This window comes from Fusarium falciforme, chromosome 6 (genome assembly GCF_026873545.1).
Source record: "Fusarium falciforme chromosome 6, complete sequence".
NCBI classification, from domain to species: domain Eukaryota; kingdom Fungi; phylum Ascomycota; class Sordariomycetes; order Hypocreales; family Nectriaceae; genus Fusarium; species Fusarium falciforme.
The window spans coordinates 958,314-984,056 of record NC_070549.1 but is presented as its reverse complement, the minus strand read 5'-3'; the positions used below and the strand labels follow the sequence as shown (position 1 = coordinate 984,056).

Genomic DNA, 25,743 nt, shown 5'->3' with positions numbered 1-25,743 from the left:
GGCTGGTCCAGAGGAGGCATGCACCCTTGCTTTGGTCCCCCTCTCATCGCGCGAAGGGAGTATTTACCTCGTCAAACTCGACCCAGAGAACAAGCATATTTGTTGAAGATACATCAAGATCCATACACAATGACTTTTCGGTAGCTTGGGCCTGAAAATTTATCAATCGACTATGAATTCGGACCAAGATGTGCGCGAGGAGAGCAAGGAGACGCATTTACTCCCATCTACCTACCAACCGACAGACACTTGAACATACAACACCAAGCGCGCTATCAAAGTAGCCATAGAAACCACTCTTACACCTTCTAAACACGTCGAGATGTTCCAAGTCTTGAATCTGCTTGGTCCGCTAGAACACAGCCCTCGTAGGATCTGGACTACTCGCTGAAGAGTGAGGATACATCCAGGGGCTTCCAAGATGATTTTCTCTGATTAGCATGTTTGGAGTTTCCTATCATAGGATCAATTTCTGGTGAAAAGGTCAAAGAGGCCCCGAGTAGACGACAGCCAGGTCTCCGTCGAAACTTAAACCCAACTTGCCAGTTTAGTCAAGACATGCGAGAGCTTTCAATACGCACCAGTTACAGGAAAGGCCCAAAATGTATCATATTCTTCTTTCTTCGTAGAGCGAACGGAGAAACTCGAGTTTTTTATTCTCCCTTCGTGAAATGATCTGGTTGACCTACCTGTCACTGACTCAAAGACGGTGTTACAGCCCGACTATGTAAAAGGCTCCTTCAAGCCAGATGACGGGAGCGGGGTTTCTCGACGAAAGCAATAGCTACTGATTCATAAAGAGTCGGCCTTTGGACGGTACTTCGAATCTATCAAGCACTGCATCTACCAACGCTCCTGCAGGTGGTATGTTTGAGGAGCTTTCATAATTCATTTTATTGGTAACCATGCCTAAACTGACCTTACAAGATAGATCGCATAATCGTTATTTCTAGTAAGCACCCATGGCCTATGGCTCCTTGACCTCGCCTGGGGGGCCCTAGAGGATCATGGACGGGTGCCCCGTCTTGAAGCATAGCGATGCCACTGGGGCTAGAGGACCTCTTCCTCAAGCTATGAATAGTTAATCAATGTACCGACGACATCGGTCATCTTGAGTATCAACTTTAGAACTCATATATCCGCATTCTCGCTCACAAAGGCCCACTGGGAGACCGAGCATCGATCGAGTAACCCAGAGGCTTGCATTTACTACAGAGACAGGGCCATTCGAGAGTCCCCATGCATCAGTTCTTTCTAATGAACGATGAGCATCGACTTAATGAGATACTCTGGTTTCTCCAAGACAGTTTGACTTGGCCCCAACACATAACTAGAGGTTTGCCTGGCAAGCTTCACAGAGACCTAGTCTTCAAGGCGCTCTTAACCAAGATATTATTGTCTAAAATCTTTCCTCAGAAGCAACAAGGTGCCGACAAACAACGGCCGAATCGATATCCTAAGACATCCTCGCTGCGTTTCAATATTCGGCCGATTCCGGGTGACACGACTCGGCCCTGACCCAGCCGAAGACCCCTGACACCATCTCTTGGCATGAGCTTTCCATCTCGACGTATGTTTGGTATCACGATATCCCACTCCAATCCCAAAGCCAATGTTCCTCACTCGGTGTTCAGGTTCCATAGGCCATCGCCCAGGAAGTGCGCGTCCTCAATCACGGGCCCCTTGCCCTTGGCCTTGACCTCCTTGGTCCCCGCCACCAGCGTCCCCACGGCGCAAGCCTCCACCTTGCCCTCAGCCATGACGACCACAGGCTCACCCTTCTCAAGCTCCCGGCTCCATCGACCATCCTCCTCTAGCTTCTGCTCCATCTCTTTACCCTCCTCCAACCCCTCGGGGGCACCATCGGCCGGCAGCCTACCCCCGGGAGAGGTCAAACCAGGAGCCATAAGTGTAGCACCCGAGAGCACGAAGCGGATAGCACCACGATCTATGCGAATGCTCGGGAACGCGTCGGGGAAGCGGTGCACGAGGCGCAGGTGAGGGATAATAGTCGACGAGATGTCCTGCTGGTAGAAGAGCGGCGTCGAGTCGAGGACGTACAGCGTGTTGCGGTCCGTCAGCTTCATGCTCGCCAGGGACGCCTTCTTGGGTAGGATCTCGTCGATGTGCGGCGTGAGGAGCGGGTACGTGGACAGGAGCGCCTGTCGGAGGGATCGCTGGACCGACGACTTGAGCTTTTGCTTCGGCGAGGATTGGATCCTAGAGAGATTAGCTTTTGATGAGGGGCTTTGGATCAAAGAGGGTGTACTCTTTCTTGAACATGGCGACGGCTTACGGCAGTGCCGAGTGGTAGTCTATAAATACAAAAGAATTGAAATGGATTGAGACGCGTAGCAACGATTAAAGGGACTGGCTCTCGTGAGGGAGAAGCTTCGTCTCGTGTCTTGGTGGGGTGGGCTGTTTTGGTAGGGGGGAAAAGTCGATGCCCCGCGGATCGGAGTGGCGGGGTAAGTCTCGAGATGCAATACGGGGGGTTTTTTTGAGCATCACCATGAACTGAATTCACGGCGTCTACGATGAACACGCGTCAGGGTAAGTAATTTGTTTGTGATCCTGTTGTTCTCATTTATTCATGCTGTCGTGCCATCCCTTCGTTTATTCGTACAACCTCACACAGACGAACCACCAGCTCATCCCTTGACAACATGCGACACGGTTCCGTCGTCCTTGAGGTGAACGTTGAGCCGGTTCTCCTTGAAGTCCTTTGTCACCATCATGCCAGGCTCGATGATGCGCGTCTCCTCGGGAAGATCCCGCTTGCAAAAGACCTGCAGCTGGTCAGCTGGTATGAACCGGTTCGTCAGAGAATGGAAGCATACCGTCTCGTTGGACTCTGACTCGGAGAGCTTCTTGCCGACGAGCTTGTTCTGCCACTCCTCGGCGTTATCGCCAGAAGTAGAGTTGATACCGGGAACGACAAGAGGCATGGTGAAGTTGTTTGTATTGTGTGTGTTGTGAATAGTGTCAAATTATATATCTCGTGTAGATTAAAAAAGAGAAATTAAAGTATTGTTCTTGGAAACCTCCGCCGTAGCCTGGTTTTTATACCTTCCTACTTTCCTCGTACAATCAACTTACGAACGGGCTTCGGAAGCTTCTCGCGACGATGACGTAGCCTCACATGGCAATCGGCCGGATTGGCTACGCGCCAGTTTCCCAGGGAGGACTCAAAGCCCATGACGTGCACTTTGTGAGACAGGCAAGCTTTGGTCAAGATTCAAGGCATTTCTACCATTCAGTTTGTAAGAGAAAACGAGTGATGGATTAGATTGATCCTGTTGTCGGAGTTTTTTTTTTCGTATTTTTGATTGTTGTCCAGAGAAATGCACTGACCCATCAGGCCCCCTGAACATCCATGGCAAAAAAAATGATTGCGTGGACAAACCCAATGGTTGACGAGTCGTGAATACCTTACCTTGGAACCTACCTTGGAGTCGGCATGTTCCGACAGCAAAACTCGACAAGAAAGAAGAGTCTCGGTCTTCTCTTTGCGAGGCCTTGCTCTTTAAACCCCAAAGCGTTGGATGGCGTTCGGGGGTGAGCGACAGGGGTGAAGAGACCAAGCTGTAAGCCGTAAGCATCCATCCTGACCGTCTTTCTCACCTCACTTTTGTTAGGGTTTCTATTGACAGGTCAAGCTATCCATATTCAGCCTCTCACCAAAGTCCCCCCAAGAAACAAAGATCCAACAGCCGTAGACAAAAACCCAACCCGTAAAAACGAAAATGTCACTCCTCTCCACTCAAAGCCCGTTGTCGCACCAGCAGCCAAAAACCCAACCCCCGGTCAGACCCCTCCCATGTGCCGCGCACCGCCATCCTTCCAAGCTGGATCCCCTCAGCCACTGAGCGCTTGCGGAGGCTTGTGCTTATGCGTGCATAAGGGGATGCCCGCTGCGTTGCCAACTTCCATCCCAGCCCGAGATGGGTCAGTCCCTGTTTTTGTCTGAAAACACTCTCTCTGCCGAGATGCTCCCGTACGTAGTAAAGAGACCCATTGCCGGACAGCTTCAGTCTGTCTCTGGTTGCCATGTGGCTGGGGAAACAAAGTGGTTCTTGAAGAAAACCTTCCACGGCTGAACCCATCCAAGCCACCACCATAGAATAGCTAGGCTCGATATGAACGCGGAGGCCATGTCTCACGCTCTCAGCCGCGCTCTCAACGTTAGTTCCACCCAGCGCCACACGCTCTGCCAGCTCATCCATGGGGATGGGGATGGGATAGTTGCAGTGTGCGGCGGCAGTCCAGCCCGTAATTTCCAGCTACTCAGCGGCAACGACACAGTCTTACTGTACCAACAGGACAGCTGCAGCACCCCGGTCGCCCCAAGGACCCTCCTCATCTCCAAGGCTGACTGCTCACTAGCTCATCTCCCTCCAGGGCTCCAGAGTGGGCGTCTCACTGTCTGTCTGTCTGCCGCCCATTCAGGGATCGATCATCTCCCCTTTTTTTAGCAGGCTGGTCCCCATAATAGTAAGCCCAGCCCCAAAGGCCGCCTCACACCCTGTCCTGTTTGTTCACGTCCCGTCCAGCCATCCATTCCCAGGCAAAGAAGTAATCCCTTCTCCTTTGGCTTTTTCGCTTCTTTTTTCTCTTTTTTTTCCCCTTCCTCCATTCTTGCTCCTTTCCCCCCCTTGCTGGGCCACATCCATCACCCATCATCAAAAACGCCAAACCCTTCTCCATCTCCGACTCCCACACCCCGTGGTTTTCCTCCTCTCTCTCCCTTTGTTCTGCTGCAAGGGATTGACGTGTCTTGATTTCCGACCATCAATCGCAATCGACAACTGGAGCTTGCGGGGCATCCTCTGGAGCAAGTCAGACCAAGCCATCCCATACCATCGCCAGCCGATCGCCCTCCCTTCTTTTTTCTCGCCGAAAGTCTTCTAGGGTTGAACTCCCCCCGAAAAACCGCCAGCATGCGATTCTCATCCGCCGTCTTCTTCGCGGGGAACGCACTCGCCATCGCCCAGCAAGAGTGTCTCGCCCAAAACAGCGCTGACCTGGCCGCTTACGCCGACTGCGCCGACCAGTCCGCCCTCGCTGGGTGCCTCTCCAAGCTCGAATCCCCCGAAGTGCCCGCCGTCCAGGGCTGCTACACCGACGCCGGCTGCTCCTCCCAGGAGGCTATCGCCGAGGCCCGCCGCACATGGCAGCGATGCGAGGAGCTCGCCAAGGGTGAGGACCTCAAGAAACGCTTCCCGGCCGCTCCTCTTCCCACCATCGCTCCCCGCGTCGCTGCCGCTGGGCCCACCCTCTTCAAGCGAGAGACGGCCGACACCTCGTCTGGCAAGGACTGCTTGACCGCCAAGGTCAAGGAAACGACAGATTGCGACGTCAAGACCAAGAGCGGTACGGCCGAGACGGGATCCTGCTCCTCCATCACCACCACCACGAGCACCTGCCGTGACGATGTCATCTGCACCATGCTCGACAACAGCAACGAAACCATCTGCCTGGTCAAGAAGGAGATGGACACGGCCGGCATCATCATCGCCATCGTCTTTGCCGGCGCCCTCGCCCTCATGATGGGTTACCTGACCTTCATGTGCTGCAGAGACAAGAAGGAGCAGAAGCGTCTCGCCGCCAAGTCCGAGGCCGTCGCTCTCGCCCGTGCCGCCACCAAGAAGCAGCGCGCCGCCCAGCGCCAGCCCCTCATCCGCAACGCCTCTGGTCAGTCGAACCCATCAAACGCCGGAGCCAACCCCTTCCAGGACCAGACCCGAATCTAGGCGGAACGGTCCGTCCGAGGAAGGGAGTCGGGAAGGCTTTCCAGCGTCTGGGAGGAGCCTTCATGGGCACCACAACCCCAACGCTGAGCTGTGTCTTTTTGAACGCGTCGGGGGAGTCTTATACTTGACTCGGTTCAAGGCCATGGGGCGAGGGTTACGTCTTTTTTGATACCTTTTTGTCAGGCCAGGGAACAACATCAACAACAACTTCATGTTTGAGTATTTCGGAGCAATGGGAAAGGATAAAGTCTGCAACTTTGTGTGTGAATGTCATCTACGAAACCAAAGGGGGAGAGCCTAGACGTTGAATTAAAGTATTACCTGTACTTCCATGCTATCGCCACATAATTACTGCTTCTGTCTTTACGTGCTTCCATTGCCTTCCTTAAACGGCCCGGGTGCATCACAGAGGCATCGAGGCTGGAGTTAGATTTGGACCCACCGTTGAAACTTGTCCCTTGGCCTCTGCTCCACCATGGTCAAACAAATGCAAGCCAATTTTAGCCATGGGAATCACCTCATCCTTGCCATTCATATCCATCAACACCCTCGCACACATCCCAACCACATCAATGCCATCCCACAAGAACATCACTACTTCATTCACAGATACACATCACAAATAATCAGAGACAGACAAAATTGCCAATGCATCAAGCCCGCTTTGACTCATGTTTATTATCCGATACTCGAACAAGATCCCTTTCGGTAATAACAGCGATAATTTCACGCTGGTCCGCTGGTTCGCTTTCTCAACACCTTCCAAGTGGTACCGCTGAGCAGCATCCCGCATCAAAACCATCACCCATGCCTGTCCAGTTCAGTCCAGTCCCTGTGAACCATGCCATTGCCCAACCGAATGTGTCCTCTTGTTATCCTGGCTCAGTCCATTCACTTCCGTCCACTCGGGAGAAAGAATCTCGATTGTGTCCGCTGTGACGGATTTTTTTCTTGTCCAGAAAACAAACAAGATTCTCCCAGCTGCGCCTCCAAGGTCGTGGTAGTGGATGACGATGGTGACGCATGCTGTCTCCACGAGTCTTCAAATGGGTTGAATGGTCTGTCTGGAGATGTTTCGGCTCGCAAATTCAAAGGTCTCGACAAACCGCGTGTCTCCAAGACTGATTGTGTATCGAACAAGTCAAGGTTGGTTTTGCGCATTTGCAATCCTCTCCCAGAGGTTGGAATCCCAGATATACTACTATTGCTGCTCTCTTGTCTAGACGACCTGGTCGTGCCAATGCTGGACCGCTGGGCGTCTTCATTCCCCGGCCTCTGGATGGGGCCTCCCTAGGACCCTCGCTGCGGCACATACTGTGACGCATGGCCCATCAATGGACTGCCAATTTCACCCGGTGCGCCCACGGCTCGATACTGAGGATTGAATCCGTCGCTTGGATCCGGCTGCCATCGTACCCGGTGTTTTCCAGAACCGTCAACATCCCGTTTGAGGTCAAAAGCACCACCTCCGTTGGACGGGCTTCCCTCCGTCTCGCACAAGTTCAGCAGATCAATTTCCGAGATATTGTCACCCGTCATATCATCAATCTGCGACTTGATGGTTGACAAATCAATGAAGCCTTCCGAGTCACCTGAGCCACCCAGAGCCTTGCAGGCTTGGCAGAGCATCTGTCGAACAGCGACATGCCGGGCCGGAGCCGTACTGCGGATGGCACTCATCGAGGGAACCGGAGATCCCATGCCGAAGCCCGGAGGCGCACTTGGCGCGCCCCAGCCCGGGTTTCCGAATCCAGGAGGAGGGAATGTGCCGCCAGCAGGAGGTCCCCAGGGGTTATGCGCCATGGGATACCCTGAGGGCATAAAGGGACCTGTGGGAAAGCCCGGAGGCTGGTTTCGCAGACTTGCCGGGTTCACATCAGAGGCAAGCGGTTCGTCGTCTTCAAGAAGCGCCCGACTTCCCAGATGAGTAGTCTCATCATCGAGATCATCAGGCATTCTTCCCATGCTGACACTCCCGGGACGTCCAATAGGAGCAGGCCGTCCAATAGGTTGCGCCGTTGGAGGTGGAATATCAAACTGTCCAGAGCTCTGGCGGGTATGCACTGGCGGGGGAACATCCTTGGGCATGGGGAAACCACCCATTCCGAACTGATCGCCGGCTTGGTGGAATCCCGGCGGCGGCATAGACGCTGGTGGGAATCCACGACCGGGCGCGCTGTGTATGCCAGGAGGAGGCATCATCACATTAGGACTATGTCTGAAACCTGGGGGGAACATGGCCTCGTGGGGTATGCGGTTCGGGAAACCTGGTGGTGCATGAGTCAATCCTGGAGGAGGCTGAATTCCCATGGGAGGCATCTGGAAGCCAATGGGTTGACTAGCAATCCTAGACTGGGCATTCGTAGGCGATACCGAGTGGGAATGCTGCGACGTTGTCGCCGTCGTGCTTGCACTACTCTTGCGCTGCCCTATTGGGCCCGGGCTCATATGAGCTGGTGTCAATGAGTGAGGCGAGGGATTCTGGCTAGTAGCAGAAGCAGACTGAGACGCAGATGAGCTTGTCGGTGCCGTGTCCTGTTGCTGCGACATTGTCCTGGGTCGCATAGGAGTCGGCGCTTTGGGAATCACAGGTGTCGCAACCGGTATCTTAGGCGATGCGTAGCTGTTGGGGTTAGGAGGATGTTGCGGCAGGGCGGTCGGTATCGAAACTGGGTGTTGCTGTCCGCGCTTGGGGATTTGGAGAGGCTGCGATGACTGGGTGGCCGCCTTGTGAGCTGCCGCCTTTTCCTCCTTAAGCTTCTCCTTGGCCTCACGGGCAGCTTGGGCTTCCTTCTGAGCCTTGGCAGCTCGGGCTTCCTTCTCCCGCTTGTCGCGGTCCTGCTTGTCCTTTCGCTCTTGGGCCTCGCGCTCCTTTTGCTCTCGAGCCTCCTTCTCCCGCTGTCGCTGTTCTTCCTTAAGCTTCTTCTCCTTTTCCTTGGCTTCGCGGGCTTTGCGCTCTTGTTCGGCCTGCTTTTCGCGCTGCCGTTGTCGCTCCGCCTCTTTCCGTAGACGAGCCTCCTCTTCCGCTTTCTTGTAGGCCTCCTTTTGCTTTCGCTTCTCCTCGCTCCTTGCCTTCTGCTGAGCAATCCGTTGCTTCTCGGCTTCTTGCCGTGCAGCCTCCTCTGCAGCCTTCTCAGCTTCCTTGCGCGCCCGCTCCTCGGCCTGAGCCTGCTTCTTTTGAGCAGCCTTGTCCTTCTTCTTCTGGGCGTTCTTAGCTTTCTTGGCCTTCTGTTGTTCGACTAGGCGGTTCTCGTCCTCTAGCTCCTCAAGGAGTTTCTGCTGGCGTTCCTTGGCCACCTTTTCCTTGTAGGCTGAGAGCACGCGCTGCTCAAACATGCGAGCGGCAAAGATCTGGAACATCCGACGGCCTTCTTCCATCCGTTGCTCCTCCGTCATCTGGTCCTGGCAGCAACACTCAGTATGGGACTGGGGTGGCATCACAGAGGGGTTCGAGTATACCTCTTCATCCTCATACTCCTCGTCTTGGCTATCGTCATAGTCCTCTTCCTCGTCTTCTTCGTCATCATATTCGTCGTCGTCGGGAGGAGGATGGTTATGAGGATTGGAGTATGAGCCGTTGGGGTGACCGCCATAGCCGCGGGAGAAGTGCTCGCGAGCATCCTCTTCCCTGGCCATTCGACGCTCCGCGAGCTGCTCCATCATCTCGATGAATCGCTTGCCGTCGTTCTTGAGGAGATCATCCGCCACGGTGAGAATGCCACCTAAGTCCATGTTACCATATCTGTGGAGAAGTGATTCAAGAAGCTGCGTACCCTTGACTTGAAGGCTGTTGCCAAACGTCAAGAAATCGGCGACGTCTCGATCGTGAGGATTGTGGAATTCTTCGGGAGGTTCGTCGTCGCTATAGTCATCGTCCTCCACTCCGTCTTCGCTATAGACCTCCTCTAGGTCGTCCTCGTCCTCGTCATCGCCAACATGTTCAACTATCCGCCCGCGGGATGGCGGTGGATTGCCGTAGCTCGATGGCAGCCCTCGAGGTGGCCTTAGGGAGAAGTCGCGGGGTGTAGGCAGCATGGTAGGTGCCTCGCCTTGGTTCGCGAACTGCTCCAGCTCCAGGTAGTAGGCATCGTAAAGACCTTCTAGCTCTTCCTCGATCGCGTTGCGCTTTCTACCGCAGACGGTACAGCTGCAGGTGTGCTTCTGCTGTTCCTTCATCTTCTTCAGGACAGCGTCCTTCTCCACCTTGACCAAGGATTTCCGCTCATCTTCACCCAATCCAAGCCAAAACTCCTTGATGCGTTCTCGCTCCTCCTGGTTACTAGTGCTCCAAATCTTGTCGCGGGACATGCCAGAACCTCGCGACATATTAGGCTGCGATGGAGGGTTTCGATCGGCCGCCAATTGTGGAGAGTCGTTGCTTGCTGCGCCTCCCTTCTTCTTCTTCTTGTTTTTCTTCTTGGACTTGGAATCCGGGGGCGGATGGCCGTTGCTAGTCGGCCCTGACACTTCGCTTGCCAGGACATACTCGTGCTCATCATCGCTCTCGACTTCTTCGTGGTCAGCGGGGCCGCGGCCCAACGTCGATCCCGCAGCCGAACCGGCTCCAGATGCTGCATCATGTCCATTAGCAGTCTGCTGCTGCAGGGCAAGTTTCGCAGCGGCCTTCTGCCGGCGCTTCTGCTTCTTGCGGTTGACAGTAGGAGCAGGACCATTGCTAGCATCTGGTGGGGGGGCGCTGGCTTTGGTAGTTGTGGGGGTCGGGGGGAGCGACGACTCGGAGGGAGACCCTTTAGGTACGGTGATGAACTTGGAGCCATCCTTGTTGGTGTATTTTGCAGTATTTCGAGGCGATGCCGGCGTTTGGGAAGCCGGTTTCTGGTTGTTGGCCGGCATCGTAGGTTTACGGGAGCAGGGCAGTCGAGGGCATGAAGATGCTGTGCGCGACACGTGTCTGTCGAACTCGCGGGAGGATGGAGGGGGCGATGTCTGTTGTGCGCGGTGAGCGTGTCAGCAGGAGAGCAGCGTGAATTGCGCGTCGTAAGGCGACAAGGTGGTGGTCGCGAGGCGGCTGCGGAGCGAACGTTGAGAGTGGAGGGTCTGGGGGGCGGCTCAAAATGAGGCACTCACAGTCGGCGAGGCCAAGGTCAGGGTTAGGTCAGCGATGACGCCTGCGGGGGAGGGACCCAGGGCGGAATCGATAAGATGCTTCTGGCCTGCAGACGCGAGGGCAGTGCGAGGCGTGTAATGATGTTGTACGGGGAGGGAGTAAAAGAGTGAAAATGTTGCAAAGTCTTTGTTTGGTGGTTTGGCGTAGGTTGCTCGAGACTACAGTACTTCAAGGCTCAAGGCTCAAGGCAAAGCGATGGAAGTCACTCTCTGGTGGAGTTACATGGCACCTGTACTTTCTCATGCAGCCGAACGAGCCAGGTCGCTGGAGGCACGAATCTGATTGACGGAGATGGCCCCGCTCTTTGCCTCGCCTGGTGTGATCGCGCACGTGACGGGCAAGATCTAGCCTTCTGGTTCGTTTGTGCCTTAGGCAGGTGGGGTGTGGGGAGCAAACGACCTTGATGTCAACGTCACTTTTCCGTTCCGTTGGCAAACCACCAAGATGTAATTTGGTTACCCTGAACCTGGGGCAAGCAAACATGGGACAATGCGAGGTGGTGGAATTGAGGAGGGTATTGACAAACAATTGGTCAAACTGCAGGAAGTAATCTTAGCATTTTTGCGGCGGTCTTTAACTTACGTCCCCGGAATACCAATAGAAGGAAGCCTTGTGTAGTATTATGTTTCGTAGTCATGATTGTATCAGCCGGATGTCGCGTGTTATTTCCTCTCAAGAACTGCGGTTGAGTAACGACAATTGTAGTATTTTCACATCAACCCAAATACGACTACAAATACAATAAGAGTCAATTTCCAACTCAATTGACCACCAACGTCATTCACTGGGGCCCGATTGTCCGAATAAGCCCGCCGTTCGCCCACTCCATATTCCAGATTGCTGAAACAAACCACCACAGCTATCCGTCTCGACTTCGCGGATACTGTCAAGTCCTTCATTTCACCCATGTCAACTTGAAACGGGGAACTACATCCCCAGAGAGCTCCAAAAGGATTATCATCTCTCCGGTTTCCTATGCAGGACAACCGTTTTGGCTAGACGGCCGAGGAAACGGGGTATTCCTGGATTGTGATCTTCACTCTTGATGCTGATGTGCAAGCGACAAATTTCACTCTAGCCGCCGGCATCACGACAGCTGCCGGTCTCGTATGGCGTTGACATGGCAGGTTTAGCTTGGCACGAGGTGGGAAAATACAGAAATTGACTCGACTGCTGTGGCCCCATCCGCCTGGAGCTGAACCAAGCCTCATGTTGTACGAGCGCACAGCCTATACGTCCACGTTGGCGCATGAAGTCGCCTGTGCGACTAGACGCAGAAATGAGACGACACCTTCTTTCGTCCCCTTGTCTTCAATGTTGGACAAACGGAGAGGACAATGTCGACGACAGAGTGACGACAGTGAGATGCTTCGGCTGATTGACCAAACACGGATAGACGAGTCTCAGCTGTGAGAAGTGAGCAGCACAGAGGCCGTTTGCAGTGGCACTAATACGTGAGGGGACAGACGGCACAGGATGAGAGCAAACTCGCAAGGGCTGTTGCCACAATGAACCGGTTCATGTTAAGGTTCCTGCGTGTCTCGCCTGAAGATAAGTTGACACTCGGCCCATGGGAACAAAGGATGTCGTCTAAAGAGACGCGGTTGTAGAGTTGTCAACATCGGCTGCAGCAAGACGGAGCGTCTATCGTCTATCAAGCATTGTGGTTGCAACCCAGTAAAGGCGAATAAGCGGGTAAGACACTCGACGGTGACGGATTTGGCTGTCGGGGACCCCGATCTGCCGTCATCACCAGACGCAGGTAAGAAGCCTCTGTGGGGAGAGAACTGGCCATGTTCGTGTTTGCACGTTAAAAATCCAGTGCCAGCCAGGCATGAAGCGTAAGCGAACCGGAGACGTACCGGCATTCCGCCGGGCCCGAGATCTGGGATGAGGCATGCCCATGGACCCGACGGGAGGGAGCCGGGAGAATGGTCAGAGTTGACGGCGGCGACGATCTCTGTGATATTCCGAGACACGGGGGTCTCTTCAAGGCATGGAGGCGGCTGGCCCTTTCTCTTGCCAATCCAATCCAATTGCCAGGGTTCTTTTTTAGGGGGATCTCTAGTTCGTCCTGGCGAGGTCCCTGTGCCTGTTTTTAGCTTACCGGCTGGCGGGTGGGTTTGGTTGGTGCATCTCCGTAGTGCCCTTTTTCCTGCCTTGAGGTGCACAGCCTCAAAAGGCGCCCAAGCATTCGGCCAGTGACATGACATGGCATGACGGTGCGGCGCCAGCTAAGCAAAGACCGCGGAGTCTTGAAGTCGAGGATACAGTATAGTACCCAAACAACAGTAAACCGAATGCGAAAACTCCGGGATAGGTAGTTAGGGGAGAATCTAGGCCCCGAGAGGTGGATATGTCGGCATTTGGATGCCATGGATCTGATGTGACCGTCATCATCGTATTGACCTGGTTTTTTTTTTCTGTTTGTTTTGCAACAAGGCTGTTGATGGTGGAGATTCCTCGTGGGGAACATGATTTATGCCGAAACAAAGGAGTGCGAGCGTGAGGTTTGCTATTCGCTGACGGATGACCATGTTTGAAAGGTAAAAAAGTCCATCGCTGGCGATGTCGATGGGAGCGAACTTAGCTCCGTGACGACGATACATACTGGCGATAGCTAATTGGATCCCCCGGAAGGAGCAAGCTTCGCGATGAGTATGTACATATGTGCCTGCAGATCAGCGCACCTAGCAATTTTTTGCATCCTACTGCGTATTGCCGCGACTAAGAGAGTCAGCGTATCGAGATCGGTCTCTCTGACGCTGATGCTGGACCCTTTAGTTTTGCGGCTGGCTTCACATTGCCTGTTTGGGATAGAGGCCCAGGCTGGAGGATGGGGCCTTGACGCACCGCCCCAGGGGCCGCTGTTAGTGAGAGAGCTCGCTGGGTGAACTATTACTGTTGCTTGCTTGGTAACCATTCTGCTTTGCAGGGTGGCATGCCCCTGGCTGGTGTCAAAGGTGCTTGCTTACTGTTACGCAGTGAGCTGGTTGCTAATGCTTGCAATTGCTCCAAGATGAATCTTCCAGAGCCGTGGAGATGTCTCTGGCACGTTGAGAATAGAGTGACATCAATGAACCCACAGCACACCTCCACTGCCTGCTCGACGGTTGTAACAGAAGCTGTCTGCGTCTTGCTGTCCACCCAACCTACCTTACCTCACCTCACCTCATCGTCAGCTAAAAAAGGTCCCGGGCCCGTTTTCTGTGTCCATGGCTTCTCCACCCCGAGCGCCAGGGGAGCCGAGCTGTTTCTCTCCACCACCACCACCACCGTCGCCGTCGTAAACAGCCCCAGGACAACGCCAACAATAGACCAGAGGCTGCCTCAGAGGCGCACGGAGCTGAAGTGATTGCTTTTCCCATCTGCTATATTGCTCTAGCATCCAAGTCGGGTTTGTCTAGCGCCGGAAACCTCGAACAACTCTCCAATTCCCGTCTCCCTCCATCCCTCCATCATCTCTCCATCCCATCAGCCCAGCCTAGGTACTTGGCTGTACCTCTCTCAGCGCAGTTCGGCCCAAGCCCAAAATACAAGCCAACCAGCCAGCCCCAGCTCGCAGCGCAGGGACAAGCCGAAAAAAACACAGCACGCACAGCACAGCACAGCACAGCACCTCACCACGCCCACGCACCTCCGACTTTACTGTGCCTTGTCTGCTTTACTGACTGGCTGGGTGACTTCTTCCTCAAAAAAGAAGCCCAGAGTCCTACCTGCCTACATCCATACCTACATACGTACCTACCTTACCTTGGTACTCTGACGCTCGTATTCCCATTAAAAAAGCCCATCTTCTCCTCTCTCCTCCTCCAACCACCGTCCTCACGCTCTCTTTTCCCTCTCTCACTCCCGTCTTTCCCTGCGTCCCACCGCCAGAAAAAAACGCCCTGCGCACTACCCCCCGGGGCTGAACCGTATTCACTGCCCGCTCCTCGCTCCACGTCCGCGCTCCCCCGACGTCCCTTGCTCACTCATCCAACAACCATCCATCATCCAAAGCCCGTGAGAAAATAGGGGCCCAGACTCGACGACATTTCTCTCCTCTTGCCCAACGAAGCGAGCTCTCGAATCTATCCTGTCATCTTCGTCTGACTGCTCCCATCAACGCATCGCCACGACGCCCTCTTGCTACTGTACCTCGTCGCTGCTCGGCCCATAGTTCAATCCGACGACGAGAGCGGCCGATCCATCCCTCATCCCTAACGATCTGGGGCTCGTAATAGACTCCAGATCCAACATCGCCTCCGATTGCATACAAACCAGTGTCGCTCGTATTCTTGACCCATATAATTGATTCACCATGAGTGCAAATCCCCAGAACGTTATCCGCAGGTACGACCTCTATTGCGCGCCTCGATCCCGTATTGCCGCTGCCTTGCCCACTCCCGGCCCCCGTCCACGCCCTTTATCAATCATGATACCGGCAATCTATATATCAACTTGATCTCTGACATTCATTATAGGAAGTTGGTCATTATCGGTGATGGTGCCTGCGGCAAGACTAGTCTGCTGAGCGTCTTTACGCTAGGATACTTCCCTACAGTAAGCTCCTCCTTCCACCCTCTGTATCAAGACCTTGCTAACAGATATCTTTACAGCACTACGTGAGTCCCGATCGAAATTGCCTTGCGACGACAGCTATTGACCTCCGAACCAGATCCCTACAGTCTTTGAGAACTATGTGACGGATTGTAGAGTGGACGGCAAGTCGGTCCAGCTCGCCCTATGGGATACCGCCGGCCAGGAAGATTACGAGCGATTACGACCTCTTGCATACTCAAAAGCGCATGTCATCCTGATAGGGTTCTCCATCGATACTCCAGATTCCCTCGACAACGTTAAACACAAGGTGCGGCTCCCCCGGAACGGGTGATTGAACCACCCCGAAGCTGACGTGTGCTCTTACAGTGGATCGAAGAGGCTACCCGCCTATGCAGCGGTGTCCCTATTATCCTCGTCGGTTTGAAGAAGGACCTCCGAGAAGACCCGGTCGCGATCGAGGAGATGCGCAAGAAGTCGCTGCGATTCGTTTCCGAGCACGACGGCGAGGCTATCTGCCGCGAGATTAACGCCAAGCGGTATCTGGAATGTTCCAGCTTGAGCGGCGAGGGTGTCGACGATGTCTTTGAGGCTGCCACTCGCGCCGCCCTCTTGACCTTTGAGAAGGGTGAGGGCGGTGGCTGCTGTGTCGTGCTGTAAACGACTGCGACCTAGCTCTTCGGAATGAGCATACGATGCGAATCCAACACCTGAGCCGAGGGGATCAAGCTCAATATCAGGACGAGTCAGACGAGGCTGACATACGATCCATGAATGCCCTCGTCGGCTCCACAGCCCACCCTCGCTCACCCGGCCGCGGCCATAATATCAGAACAAGTTGGATATCTGGAGATAATTGTAGGATTTGGGGCAAGGAATCAGAATCGGGATATAGAGGACTTGTTGCTCGGCGCTTTGGAGGGAGGACTTCTTTACTTGACATGCGCATACACACACGCACGCATGCTCATACTCACACTCACACACTCATACACCTCAGGCAGGCTTGAGACCAAAAGGTCCTTGCTTACAGCCCCGTCGGCGTTTCGGTCGAAGCCCCGAAGCCATCACCGCCACCGACCGCTACCTATTACTGCGTTGTTTCAGGCGTTATTGCAAACAAAATGAATATTCACTCATTGGAGTTCCCAATCTCGGAGAAAGGAACGAACAACCCAGCCCTCGTCCTCCCTCAAGCCCCATTCTGCTATTTCTTCCCGTTTCCTGATCCTGCAATTTCGCATTCGTCTCATCGTTTTTTTAATAATCAGTTGGCTTCTGTTTCAAGGGAGGATTTGGGTATTTCTTAATCTCTTGGCAAGCGAAACTTTCTTGCAGCGCCGCAGCTGCGCGGCACGGCACAGCACAAAAAGGGGAAGAGGGGTATGGTACGGAGTAGGATTCGAATCCAAGTTGGCGGCAAAATCACATTGACACTCTCTGCGTGTATTGCATATCATTTGACTTGGAAATAGAGCTTGAGTGGGGAGGAAAAAGTGTAGGATAGGATAGGAGATGAGATGTATGGAGGCGAGATTGGTAGTGACTGTCGTTTGCTAGGCTGATATTTGATAGAGAGTGATGACTTTGATGTTTCGCATGCTGTGCTTACGGTCTCTTGTCTTTGCTCCAAGTGAACATAAATCTCATACGTCTGGATGGCTATGCAGCATAACTTTGCTAACCATGCCTGCTTTTGACACCCACTCAGCCTTGTCATTCAGAACCCTTGAAACATTGGCTTGTTCTAACCCCCATCATATACCAGCTGCTTATAATACATACAGTACACATTGATGCTCATGAAGCTCCTAGCCGAACTCATACACTCAACACTTCATATTTTACCTCTTCCAATCGTGGTTCCACGCCTCCTTGGCGGGATACTCGGTCTGGAAACGCGAATACTCGATCGGCACAGCCTCGGTGCCCCAGACACCCTTCTTCTCCATGGCCACTCTGTACAGGTACCCCTCATCTCTGTTTCCAGGACCAACTGTCTTGCGTAGCTCCTCGCAGGCATTGTACATGCCACTATACATGCGGTGACGCTCCTGCTCAATAGCCAGATGCTGCTGCCGACGGAACAACTGCCATGCGCGGTGAATAGTCCAGTGGCGGAGATATCTCAGACGAGCCATGCGGAGCGGCGGAGGAGCCGGGGAGAACATGTTCTGGCGGAGGGTGCGGATGCGGTAGAAGTTCTCCGACTTGGGGGCCTGGTGCTTGCGGCGGGGAGGCACCTTGCCGGCTGGTTTCTTGGCCGGGGGCTTGGGGGGCGTGCGGGCGAGGAGGCTCGTAGTGGTTGAGAAGAGGCGGGTTGTAGGTGCCGCGGGGGCGGTGGCCTGGCGGGTGAAGAGCCCGCCGAGGGAGAATATCGAGGCCATTGTGAGGAGTTGTGGTGGAGGCGGTTTAAGGATTCGGAGGGGGTTGAGTATCGATTCTTCGAGAACCACCTTGTTCTGTCGTGCGGCGACTCGAGTATCAGGGTCGATTGGCTCTCTGCGATCGCTTGTAGTCGGTCGTTGCTCGAAATTCTCGTCGTCTCGTTTGAATGCGCTTCCGAGGCTCGAAGGTGCCAATTGCGCCGAGGAAGCTACCCGAGTACTCCAACCGTCTGATTGATCCGATCAACAATGGCCCTGCGGCGACACTGAGCGGACTTTTGGGTTGAATGGCTCGATTCGATATTCGTCCTGCTTGAAGTGGGCGTGGATGCTGAGATGCAAATTGTTAGCCCAGGATTCGGTCGAACGGAGAAAGCTTTCTCCGGACACCGACCTCACCTGGATACTACGACTGCGACAACTTTGATATCATCCATCTCACTATTTCATAGGTACCTTTGGAGAAAGGATTTTATCTTGGCTTTGGGACCTTACCTGCTGAAATAAATTCATTTCAAACGCATTTTTTCAGAAATCTTGAAATTTTACAGTCTTCAGTTCTGACGCTTCAGAAGAGTGACATCGGACCCCCAAGCAGCGGGCTGTGAGTATCGACGCAACTAGCAGACATGGAAAGATGCAGCTACAGTAAAATTTTAATCGTTATGGCTGAGTCATTGGAACTTCTAGTCCGGCCCGTGTCAAAAGCTCCGCCCCTTACCCAAGGTCGACGGATGCTGTCAGAATCCTTCGGGTTGACGCGCCATCAAAATGTAGAATCTACCATTTCCGACTTTGGGGCCTACCCAAGCTGTAGAAGAGTTGAACAGGGACTCGCGAGATATCGGAGATGAGACACTTCTGTATTGCAAACTGGGCAATCCGGGTTTGACACTCAAATGCATGCTGGCTATCACTCCCCTTGGTCATCTGTCTAACAGAAGCGATGAGGGTATTGTATTAGGAACGGAGGTGTCCCCAACGTATAAAAAACTCTGGAAAAGTCCTGTGGGAACGGAATTGATGGGCGGGAGAGTTCTCGGGAAGGGTGCCTGCATTTCAAGTTTGCTGCCTGGAAGGGTGTTGGGTCCATCTCTCCTCTCTCATCCAAGGATGAGTCTGAACCCGCGTAAGCTCTGGCACTACTCGGGAAATATTAGAGAAAAAGATGTCAGTAGTTCTTTGAGACTGCTCTGCTCCTCGGTTACGGAGGGAAACGATCTGTTGTAGCATGTAGGTCCAAGCGATGCCTGGGGAATATTTACTCTCCTCGCGCCCCCTGGTATATGTACTAGTGATTTCGTACCACGCTTGAGGTTTATCTTTATTCTTCAAATCCTGATTTCCCATTGTTACACATATTCCTCGTGCTTCGTATCAGACGAGATAAGGTGACGTAGGTTGGCATCTGGTTGGGAGGATGAGCTGGCTGACGAGACTGATGAGTGTTGACTACCAGAAGAACTTCCGACTAGGGCCCATTTCTGCTTACCTGGCGGTACTTCTCACATGCTTGCAAGATGATTGTATCCCTAGGGTTTCGAAAGTGTGTCTGTGGGAGAAGTGGAGGCTTCAACGTCTAAAGGGGCTCTGAACAGCGAAATAAAAATAAAAACAAGTATTCCTATAAGCGCCATGGACTTTCAAAATACCTAGATAGTAGAGAATGAACCTAGAATTGCGGCAAAGTGCATTCAAGTTAGCGTGTAAGGTAGGCTTGATTTGATTTTATAGCTTCTATGATGCGCGTTTGGTGCATCTCGGCAAGACACCTAGTACCACACTCAGGAGCTTCCGCCCTGTGAGCCCGAGATCTTGCTACGATTTTCTAACATGGCCCATGAGTCTTAACTATGGATGAGTGGCTATGATTAACCTTTGCGGGGGTGAAAAAGCATTGACCCGCGTTGTCAAAGTTAACCTTCAACTCTACCGTCGCATAGAGCATCAGCAATTGCAGAGGCAATGTATGACTGGGACTAAACATGACTAGTAAGCCGGCTCGTTGGTCTATGTTCCGAGAAAAGGATTTCTTCATGAAAGAAAATCGGCTGTATTATGAAGTATACTTTGGGCGGCGGTCTATATCCATTCACAGAGAGCGTGAACAGGCATGACCATTCACAGATAGTGTTGAGGGATGAAAGTTTAGAGTGTGATTCACCCATGCAGATTGCAACTTTTTTGTTCAAAAAAAAGACTGTTTGATACTATATATCTAGCTCTTTCGCCCAGTCTTCATCCCGCCCTGTACCTTTCACCCAGATCACCCTCGACAACTTTGTTTGCAATCTTTATATCCCACCATCACAGCAAGCAAGCAAGCGATTCTTTCAAACTTCCAGTTCATCGCTTATCATGCCTCGACCAAACCTTCCCGGGCAGGACCTTGTCTCAAGTCCTCAAACAAACCGCCTTAGCCGTCGAAACACGGTTGACAACCCGACCTTGAACGACTCGGAACTGTTTGCCCCTTCTTTGCCCCAGGACACTCAGGAGGGTAGGATTTCACGACTTCGACGCTGGACTGAGGAGCACCGTGAAAACAGCCCGGTGTTATCAAGAAATACAGAGCCCCTTGACCAAAGCATGCAAGATGTGGCTCTCGACGACGAACAGGAGAACGAAGAATCTGACGACGACTGGGACATGGTGCTCGACTACTTAGCGGTAGAAGAATCCGAAGATTGGTATCCGAGGCCAACCACTATGAATCGGATAAGAAGATACCTTTGGTCAAGGGACGAGGACGAGGACGAAGACCGACACCACAACCACCGACCGGGGCCTCTCGTCTTTGATGACGACGGTATGGTTAGCATCGACGAAGAGGATGAAGAGGAGGACGACCGCCCACATTGGCGAGACCCGGCGTGGGATTATAACATCCCATTTGGACCCCGGGTCCAGTACGACTACACCTTTGAGCAGCTCTATCCCCGTACGGCCATGGCCCTTGACTTTGCTCAGACCCTTCCAGGCATGCGACGCCTCACCGCGGCACGGGATGTAGTTGCGGCCTGGGCCCCGACCATCCAGAACAACATTGCCAGGACGTACAACACCATGGCTCCTCGGGCCATGTTCACGGTACAGCGCACTCAGGAGGCCCTCGTCATGTCGGCTCAAGTGGGGAGCCACCTTGCTGCAGAGGCGTGGATGGCTGGGCAGAACGCTGCTCAGATGATACAGGAGACGTGGGAGGCGGCACAACCTACGGTGCGGATGCTGCGTGATGGAAGAGTTATGAGGTTGTTGATGGAGGGCGATGTCATGATGATGCTGCTCCAGGATGCTGCGATGGCAGGGTTATCGGCGGTACCGCCATATGACCTGATCCTGCGATCTAGTGGTGGCCGACGTCGACTTTGAGGGATAGAGACTGTTGGAGTATTTGCTTGGGACGTACACGAATCACTGGGATATGGGCTATAGCGTTTGGGATATTGATCATCTGGTTGGTTGCGAAGCGTTTGGAGTTGGTGTTTGCCCTGGTCTAAAGACATACAGAGACAGGCTGGGTATAGATAAAAGACGTTATAAACTCAATAAAAGCTTTCTAACAACTGACAATTATCACGCGACTGATCTTGAAACAAATGCTTGCATAAACTCTATAAACACTGTATATCGTTTGACTCATCTCACATAATTAACTCCGAGCCCGACGCCCTGTGCCTGAACCTTCTAAGTTTTAAACCCTTTTCCACAGTTTGTAACAAATCGTTTAGTGCTCGTGCTTGACCGGGTTCAAGTCTCTAAACTCGCCGCGGAGGCTCTCGATACCCTCCTTCTTGACCTCGTCGACCAGCTTGGCCACCTCGGGCGCGATGACGTTCTCGTCGAAGCCAAAGTACTTGTAGGCGTCCTTGCCGGGGAGACTCTTGCCGAAGGTGGCCATGGAGAAGCCGGCGTCGGCGTATCGCTCCCAGCCGTTGACGGCGTACGCCTCGATGACGACGCGGGGGGCGTTGGATCGGTAGCGGAGGACGTCGCGCTTGTACTCGAGAGACTGCTTGTTGAAGATGCGCTGGCAGGGGAATGACACGATGCGGGCCTTGATGCCAAACTTTTCCTTGAGGACGTCTCGGGTCTTGACGGCGAAGCACATCTCGGCACCTACACCAATGAGAGTAACATCGGCATTCTCCTCCTCGATAAAGACATAAGCTCCCTTCTGAGCACCGTCACGGCTAGAGTACTGGGGGTACTGCTCGAGGTTCTGTCGGGAGAGGGAGATGATGGATGGGGTGTCCTTGGCCTCGAGGGCTGAGATGAAGGCGCCGGCCGTCTCTTCGGTATCGCAGGGGCGGATGTAGAGGAGGTTGGGCATGGAGCGGTAGAGGGAGGGGAGGGCGATGGGCTGGTGAGTAGGACCGTCTTCGCCGGTTCCGATGGAGTCGTGAGTAGCGATGTGGATGGCCTGGAGGTTCTGAAGGGCACCCATACGGACACCAGGGGCGGCGTACTGAGACTGTTAGTGAGGGGACTTGTGTTGAGGACGAAAAACTTACAATGTAGAACATGAAGAAGCTAGAGGTGATGGGGAGGATGGTGCCCTTGCTATAGGCGGCGAGACCGTTGGAGATGGAAGCCATGGCATGCTCACGGATACCCCAGTGGATGTATCGACCGCCATAGTTACCAGTGATACCACAGGTGGTCTTGAGATCGGGCTGTTAAGAGTCAGCAAGTGTCACGTCACACTTGTCACTGAACTTACGTGTTGGAAGTCAACCTTGTCCTTCCAGATCATGTTGACAGAGGGCGACAGATCAGCCGTGCCGACCATAAAGTTCTTGAGCTTAGCAGCAAGGGGGTTGCAGATGATACCGGCCGACTTTCGCGACGCAGTAGGGGCGGTAGGGAAGGACTCCTTGGCAGGAATAATGCTTCGCCAGTCCTCAGTGAAGCGGCCTTCAACTCGCTTGATAAACTCCTCGTGAAGCTCAGGGTACTCCTTAGCGTACGAGGCAACCAAAGCCTTCCAGTCCTCCTCCAGGCGCTCACCACGGGTCTTGACATCGCGGAAGAAGTTGTAGATCTCGTCGGTCACGACAAAGTGCTCCTCGGGGTTCATGCCAAAGTGCTCCTTGACGGCCTTGACACCGTCGGGAGAAAAGGCGGCACCGTGGGCCTTGGCGTCGCCAGCGACCTTGCTGCCAACGCCAATGACGGTGTGGACGTTGATAAAGGTGGGCTTATCGGTGCTGGACTTGGCCTTGAGGAGGGCCTTAACGATGCCCTCGACGTCGTAGCAGCCGTCCTCGATCTCAATGACGTCCCAGCCGCAGGCGCGCATCTTTGCGTTGACGTCTTCAGTGTTGCAGAGGTCGACGCTGCCGTCGCAAGTGATCTGGTTGTTATCGTACATGACGACCAGGTTGTTGAGCTTCCAGTGGCCAGCCAGCTGGATGGCCTCGAGGGCGACACCCTCCTGCAGACAAGCATCACCAATCATACAGAAAGTAGTGTTGTTGATAAGCTCGTGGCCGGGCTTGTTGTAAGTCGCAGCGAGGTGCTTAGTAGCCATAGCAAGACCGACAGCATTGGCAATGCCCTGACCAAGAGGTCCGGTTGTGACCTCGATACCCTCGTGCTCGATCTCGGGGTGGCCCGGGGCGAACGAGTCGTAGCGGGCAGAGTGGTACGACTTGAGCTGGTCAAAAGTCATCTGCTTGTATCCGGCGAGGTGCAGAAAGGTGTACTGGAAGAGACAGGTGTGGCCGTTGGAGAGGACGAAGCGGTCGCGGTTGAAGTAGTCGGGGTTGGTGGGCGAGTACTTCATGACGTACTTCCACAGGGCGAGGCCAATGGCGGCCATTCCCATGGCGCCGCTGCGAATATGTTTAGTTGACGATGCCATTGATGTTTTTGACTAGAGTTTCTCACCCTGGATGACCGCCATTGAACTGCTGGCACAGATCGGCAATCAGACAGCGGAACTGGCGCAGAAAGAGGTCAATGGTCTGGGCATCATCGTTCTTGATGAGCTTGAGGACATTGGGCCCAGCCACGGGCTCCTCCTTGGGCTCTGGTGTAATTGCACTGGGCGCCATTCTGTCAAGACTTTTGTGTATAGGTGAGGATAGAGAGTGAGAGAGCAATGTGCCAAAGACTCGGGGCAATGCCTTATATCACCGCTACCTCTCCCATCACCTTACGCGTAAAAAGTAAACGAAATCGTTAAACACTTCCAGATGCCGAAACAGGAAGTCCTACGCACGAGGGGTGTGGAATTGTGGGTTCGACCCCATTCATGATGATCACGAGGGGAGTCTGGAACCGGGGGAGGGCACATGAGAGCTAAGATTTGGTAGTGTCCCGCCACGTCGCAGAACCCGAGGCGCTTAGGCTTGCTTAGTTGGTATGGGTTATCTGTCAAGTGTTTCTGGGTTTGTTTCTGGAAGAGGTGATTACCAAAATGAGAGTATGGTGTTTATGCTTGGATAGAGGTTCTAGGGTTTTGTCGAATCATGTACTTTGTCTTTACAATGTTTGTTTTACAAGTAGTGCTTCAGCGGCATTTGGTGCCACGTAGCTTGCCAATAATAGTCAATCACTTATCTCCCATACTAAGGCTCAAACTGTCTACTCATTTATGTCTTCCACGTCGCCAATGACTGCCCGTTACACGAAAAGGTGTGAACACCACATCGAGACACTCCGGCTGCAATCACCATATTGAACCTCTTTCAGAACATGAATGCACATCAATTGATCGCATGCAACTTCCTTGAATACCATCACGTACATCCGAAGACAATTGCAATGCTGTCGCCTTCGGCATATCCCAAGATGGATATCCGTCGACAGTATATCTGTGAGATGTTCCTGATGTCGCCCTGATCATCGATACTCTGCACTACTGCACTCAGATCATCGCTTCATCATGACTCCCGCCATCGTCAGTGACATTGAGCTCCCGGCCCAAGTGCCAGAGACGAAAGCCACGCCTACCTCCAAGGCTGCAACTCCGAAGCTCTTCTCCCTCGAGGGAAAGACAGTCGCCATCACCGGCGGAGCTCGCGGTCTGGGCATCACGCTGGCCATCGCTGTTGTCGAGGCTGGTGGAAGCGTCGCTTGCCTCGATATCCTAGACGAGCCATCACCAGCCGAATGGGCACAGCTCAACAAGATCGCGACAGCCAACAACTCTTCCGTGTCATACCGGAAATGCGACGTCACCAATGAGACGTCGGTCGAGTCGGTGATGCAGGCTATCGCAGCCGATGCCGACAAGGCCGGAGCTCCGTTCTGGGGCGCCATTGCCTGTGCTGGCATTCAGCAGCAGATGCCAGCCATTGACTACCCAGCCGCCGATTTCGACCGGATATTGAGGGTCAATGTCACGGGCGTGTTCAACACTTGCAAGTACGCTGCAAGGGCGCTGCGGGAGAGGAAGAGTCCTGGCAGCATTGTCATCATCTCGAGCATGTCGGGTAACATTGCCAACCGAGTGAGTCGACAAGTCCAACAAAACAAAGTTTAAACTAATGATTTGAAAGGGACTGTCCTGCACGGCATACAATTCCAGCAAAGCCGCCGTCCAACAAATGGCCCGATCCATCGCCCAAGAATGGGGCCAATGGTCGATCCGCGTCAACACGCTATCTCCTGGTGTAAATGACACCCTCAACGGCTTTTGAACAGAATCTGACAGTGTTGTAGTATATCCGAACCGCCATGACAGATCAATTGCTAGAAGAGAACCCCGAGGTTGAAAAGACGTGGATGGCGGGTGCTCTGCTTGGTCGTCTTGGTGCGCCCGAGGATTTCAAGGCCCCGGCCGTGTTTTTGTTGTCCGAGGGAGCGTCGTTTGTGCATGGGACGGATTTGAGAGTTGATGGTGGACATTGCGCATCGGCTTAAAAGAATTACATAGATATATGCCGGGTTGAGCAATAGATTGAGAGGATCTGTTACAATAGAA

General features: G+C 53.5%; 9 protein-coding genes across 9 annotated transcripts; 4 read left to right on the top strand and 5 right to left on the bottom strand.

Moving 5' to 3' along the window:
- Positions 1 to 1,619: 1,619 nt before the first annotated feature.
- Positions 1,620 to 2,283, bottom strand: NCS54_00785600 (Translation machinery-associated protein 20; the record flags this gene model as incomplete). Its single annotated transcript, XM_053153261.1, has 2 exons — positions 1,620 to 2,220; positions 2,270 to 2,283. The coding sequence occupies 2 exons, from the start codon at positions 2,281 to 2,283 to the stop codon at positions 1,620 to 1,622; spliced, it is 615 nt and encodes a 204-aa protein (XP_053009236.1).
- Positions 2,284 to 2,651: 368 nt separating this feature from the next.
- On the bottom strand, positions 2,652 to 2,948 carry NCS54_00785500 (Hypothetical protein; the record flags this gene model as incomplete). The annotated part of the gene is made up of 2 exons (XM_053153260.1): positions 2,652 to 2,789; positions 2,841 to 2,948. The coding sequence occupies 2 exons, from the start codon at positions 2,946 to 2,948 to the stop codon at positions 2,652 to 2,654; spliced, it is 246 nt and encodes an 81-aa protein (XP_053009235.1).
- Positions 2,949 to 4,940: 1,992 nt separating this feature from the next.
- Positions 4,941 to 5,753, top strand: NCS54_00785400 (Hypothetical protein; the record flags this gene model as incomplete). The annotated part of the gene is made up of 1 exon (XM_053153259.1): positions 4,941 to 5,753. One exon carries the CDS (start codon positions 4,941 to 4,943, stop codon positions 5,751 to 5,753), a length of 813 nt encoding a protein of 270 aa, XP_053009234.1.
- A 1,290-nt stretch (positions 5,754 to 7,043) lies between these two features.
- NCS54_00785300 (Stress response protein NST1) lies at positions 7,044 to 10,607 on the bottom strand (the record flags this gene model as incomplete). The annotated part of the gene is made up of 1 exon (XM_053153258.1): positions 7,044 to 10,607. One exon carries the CDS (start codon positions 10,605 to 10,607, stop codon positions 7,044 to 7,046), a length of 3,564 nt encoding a protein of 1,187 aa, XP_053009233.1.
- Positions 10,608 to 15,184: 4,577 nt separating this feature from the next.
- On the top strand, positions 15,185 to 16,083 carry NCS54_00785200 (GTP-binding protein rho2; the record flags this gene model as incomplete). Its single annotated transcript, XM_053153257.1, has 5 exons — positions 15,185 to 15,216; positions 15,348 to 15,426; positions 15,483 to 15,488; positions 15,542 to 15,733; positions 15,793 to 16,083. The coding sequence occupies 5 exons, from the start codon at positions 15,185 to 15,187 to the stop codon at positions 16,081 to 16,083; spliced, it is 600 nt and encodes a 199-aa protein (XP_053009232.1).
- Positions 16,084 to 17,267: 1,184 nt separating this feature from the next.
- NCS54_00785100 (Hypothetical protein) lies at positions 17,268 to 17,810 on the bottom strand (the record flags this gene model as incomplete). Its single annotated transcript, XM_053153256.1, has 1 exon — positions 17,268 to 17,810. The coding sequence occupies one exon, from the start codon at positions 17,808 to 17,810 to the stop codon at positions 17,268 to 17,270; it is 543 nt and encodes a 180-aa protein (XP_053009231.1).
- Positions 17,811 to 20,168: 2,358 nt separating this feature from the next.
- NCS54_00785000 (Hypothetical protein) lies at positions 20,169 to 21,182 on the top strand (the record flags this gene model as incomplete). Its single annotated transcript, XM_053153255.1, has 1 exon — positions 20,169 to 21,182. One exon carries the CDS (start codon positions 20,169 to 20,171, stop codon positions 21,180 to 21,182), a length of 1,014 nt encoding a protein of 337 aa, XP_053009230.1.
- Positions 21,183 to 21,537: 355 nt separating this feature from the next.
- NCS54_00784900 (Transketolase) lies at positions 21,538 to 23,869 on the bottom strand (the record flags this gene model as incomplete). Its single annotated transcript, XM_053153254.1, has 4 exons — positions 21,538 to 22,278; positions 22,325 to 22,486; positions 22,534 to 23,647; positions 23,703 to 23,869. The coding sequence occupies 4 exons, from the start codon at positions 23,867 to 23,869 to the stop codon at positions 21,538 to 21,540; spliced, it is 2,184 nt and encodes a 727-aa protein (XP_053009229.1).
- Positions 23,870 to 24,693: 824 nt separating this feature from the next.
- NCS54_00784800 (Hypothetical protein) lies at positions 24,694 to 25,682 on the top strand (the record flags this gene model as incomplete). The annotated part of the gene is made up of 3 exons (XM_053153253.1): positions 24,694 to 25,269; positions 25,319 to 25,432; positions 25,482 to 25,682. Exons 1-3 carry the CDS (start codon positions 24,703 to 24,705, stop codon positions 25,680 to 25,682), a joined length of 882 nt encoding a protein of 293 aa, XP_053009228.1. The 5' UTR covers positions 24,694 to 24,702.
- Positions 25,683 to 25,743: the final 61 nt, after the last annotated feature.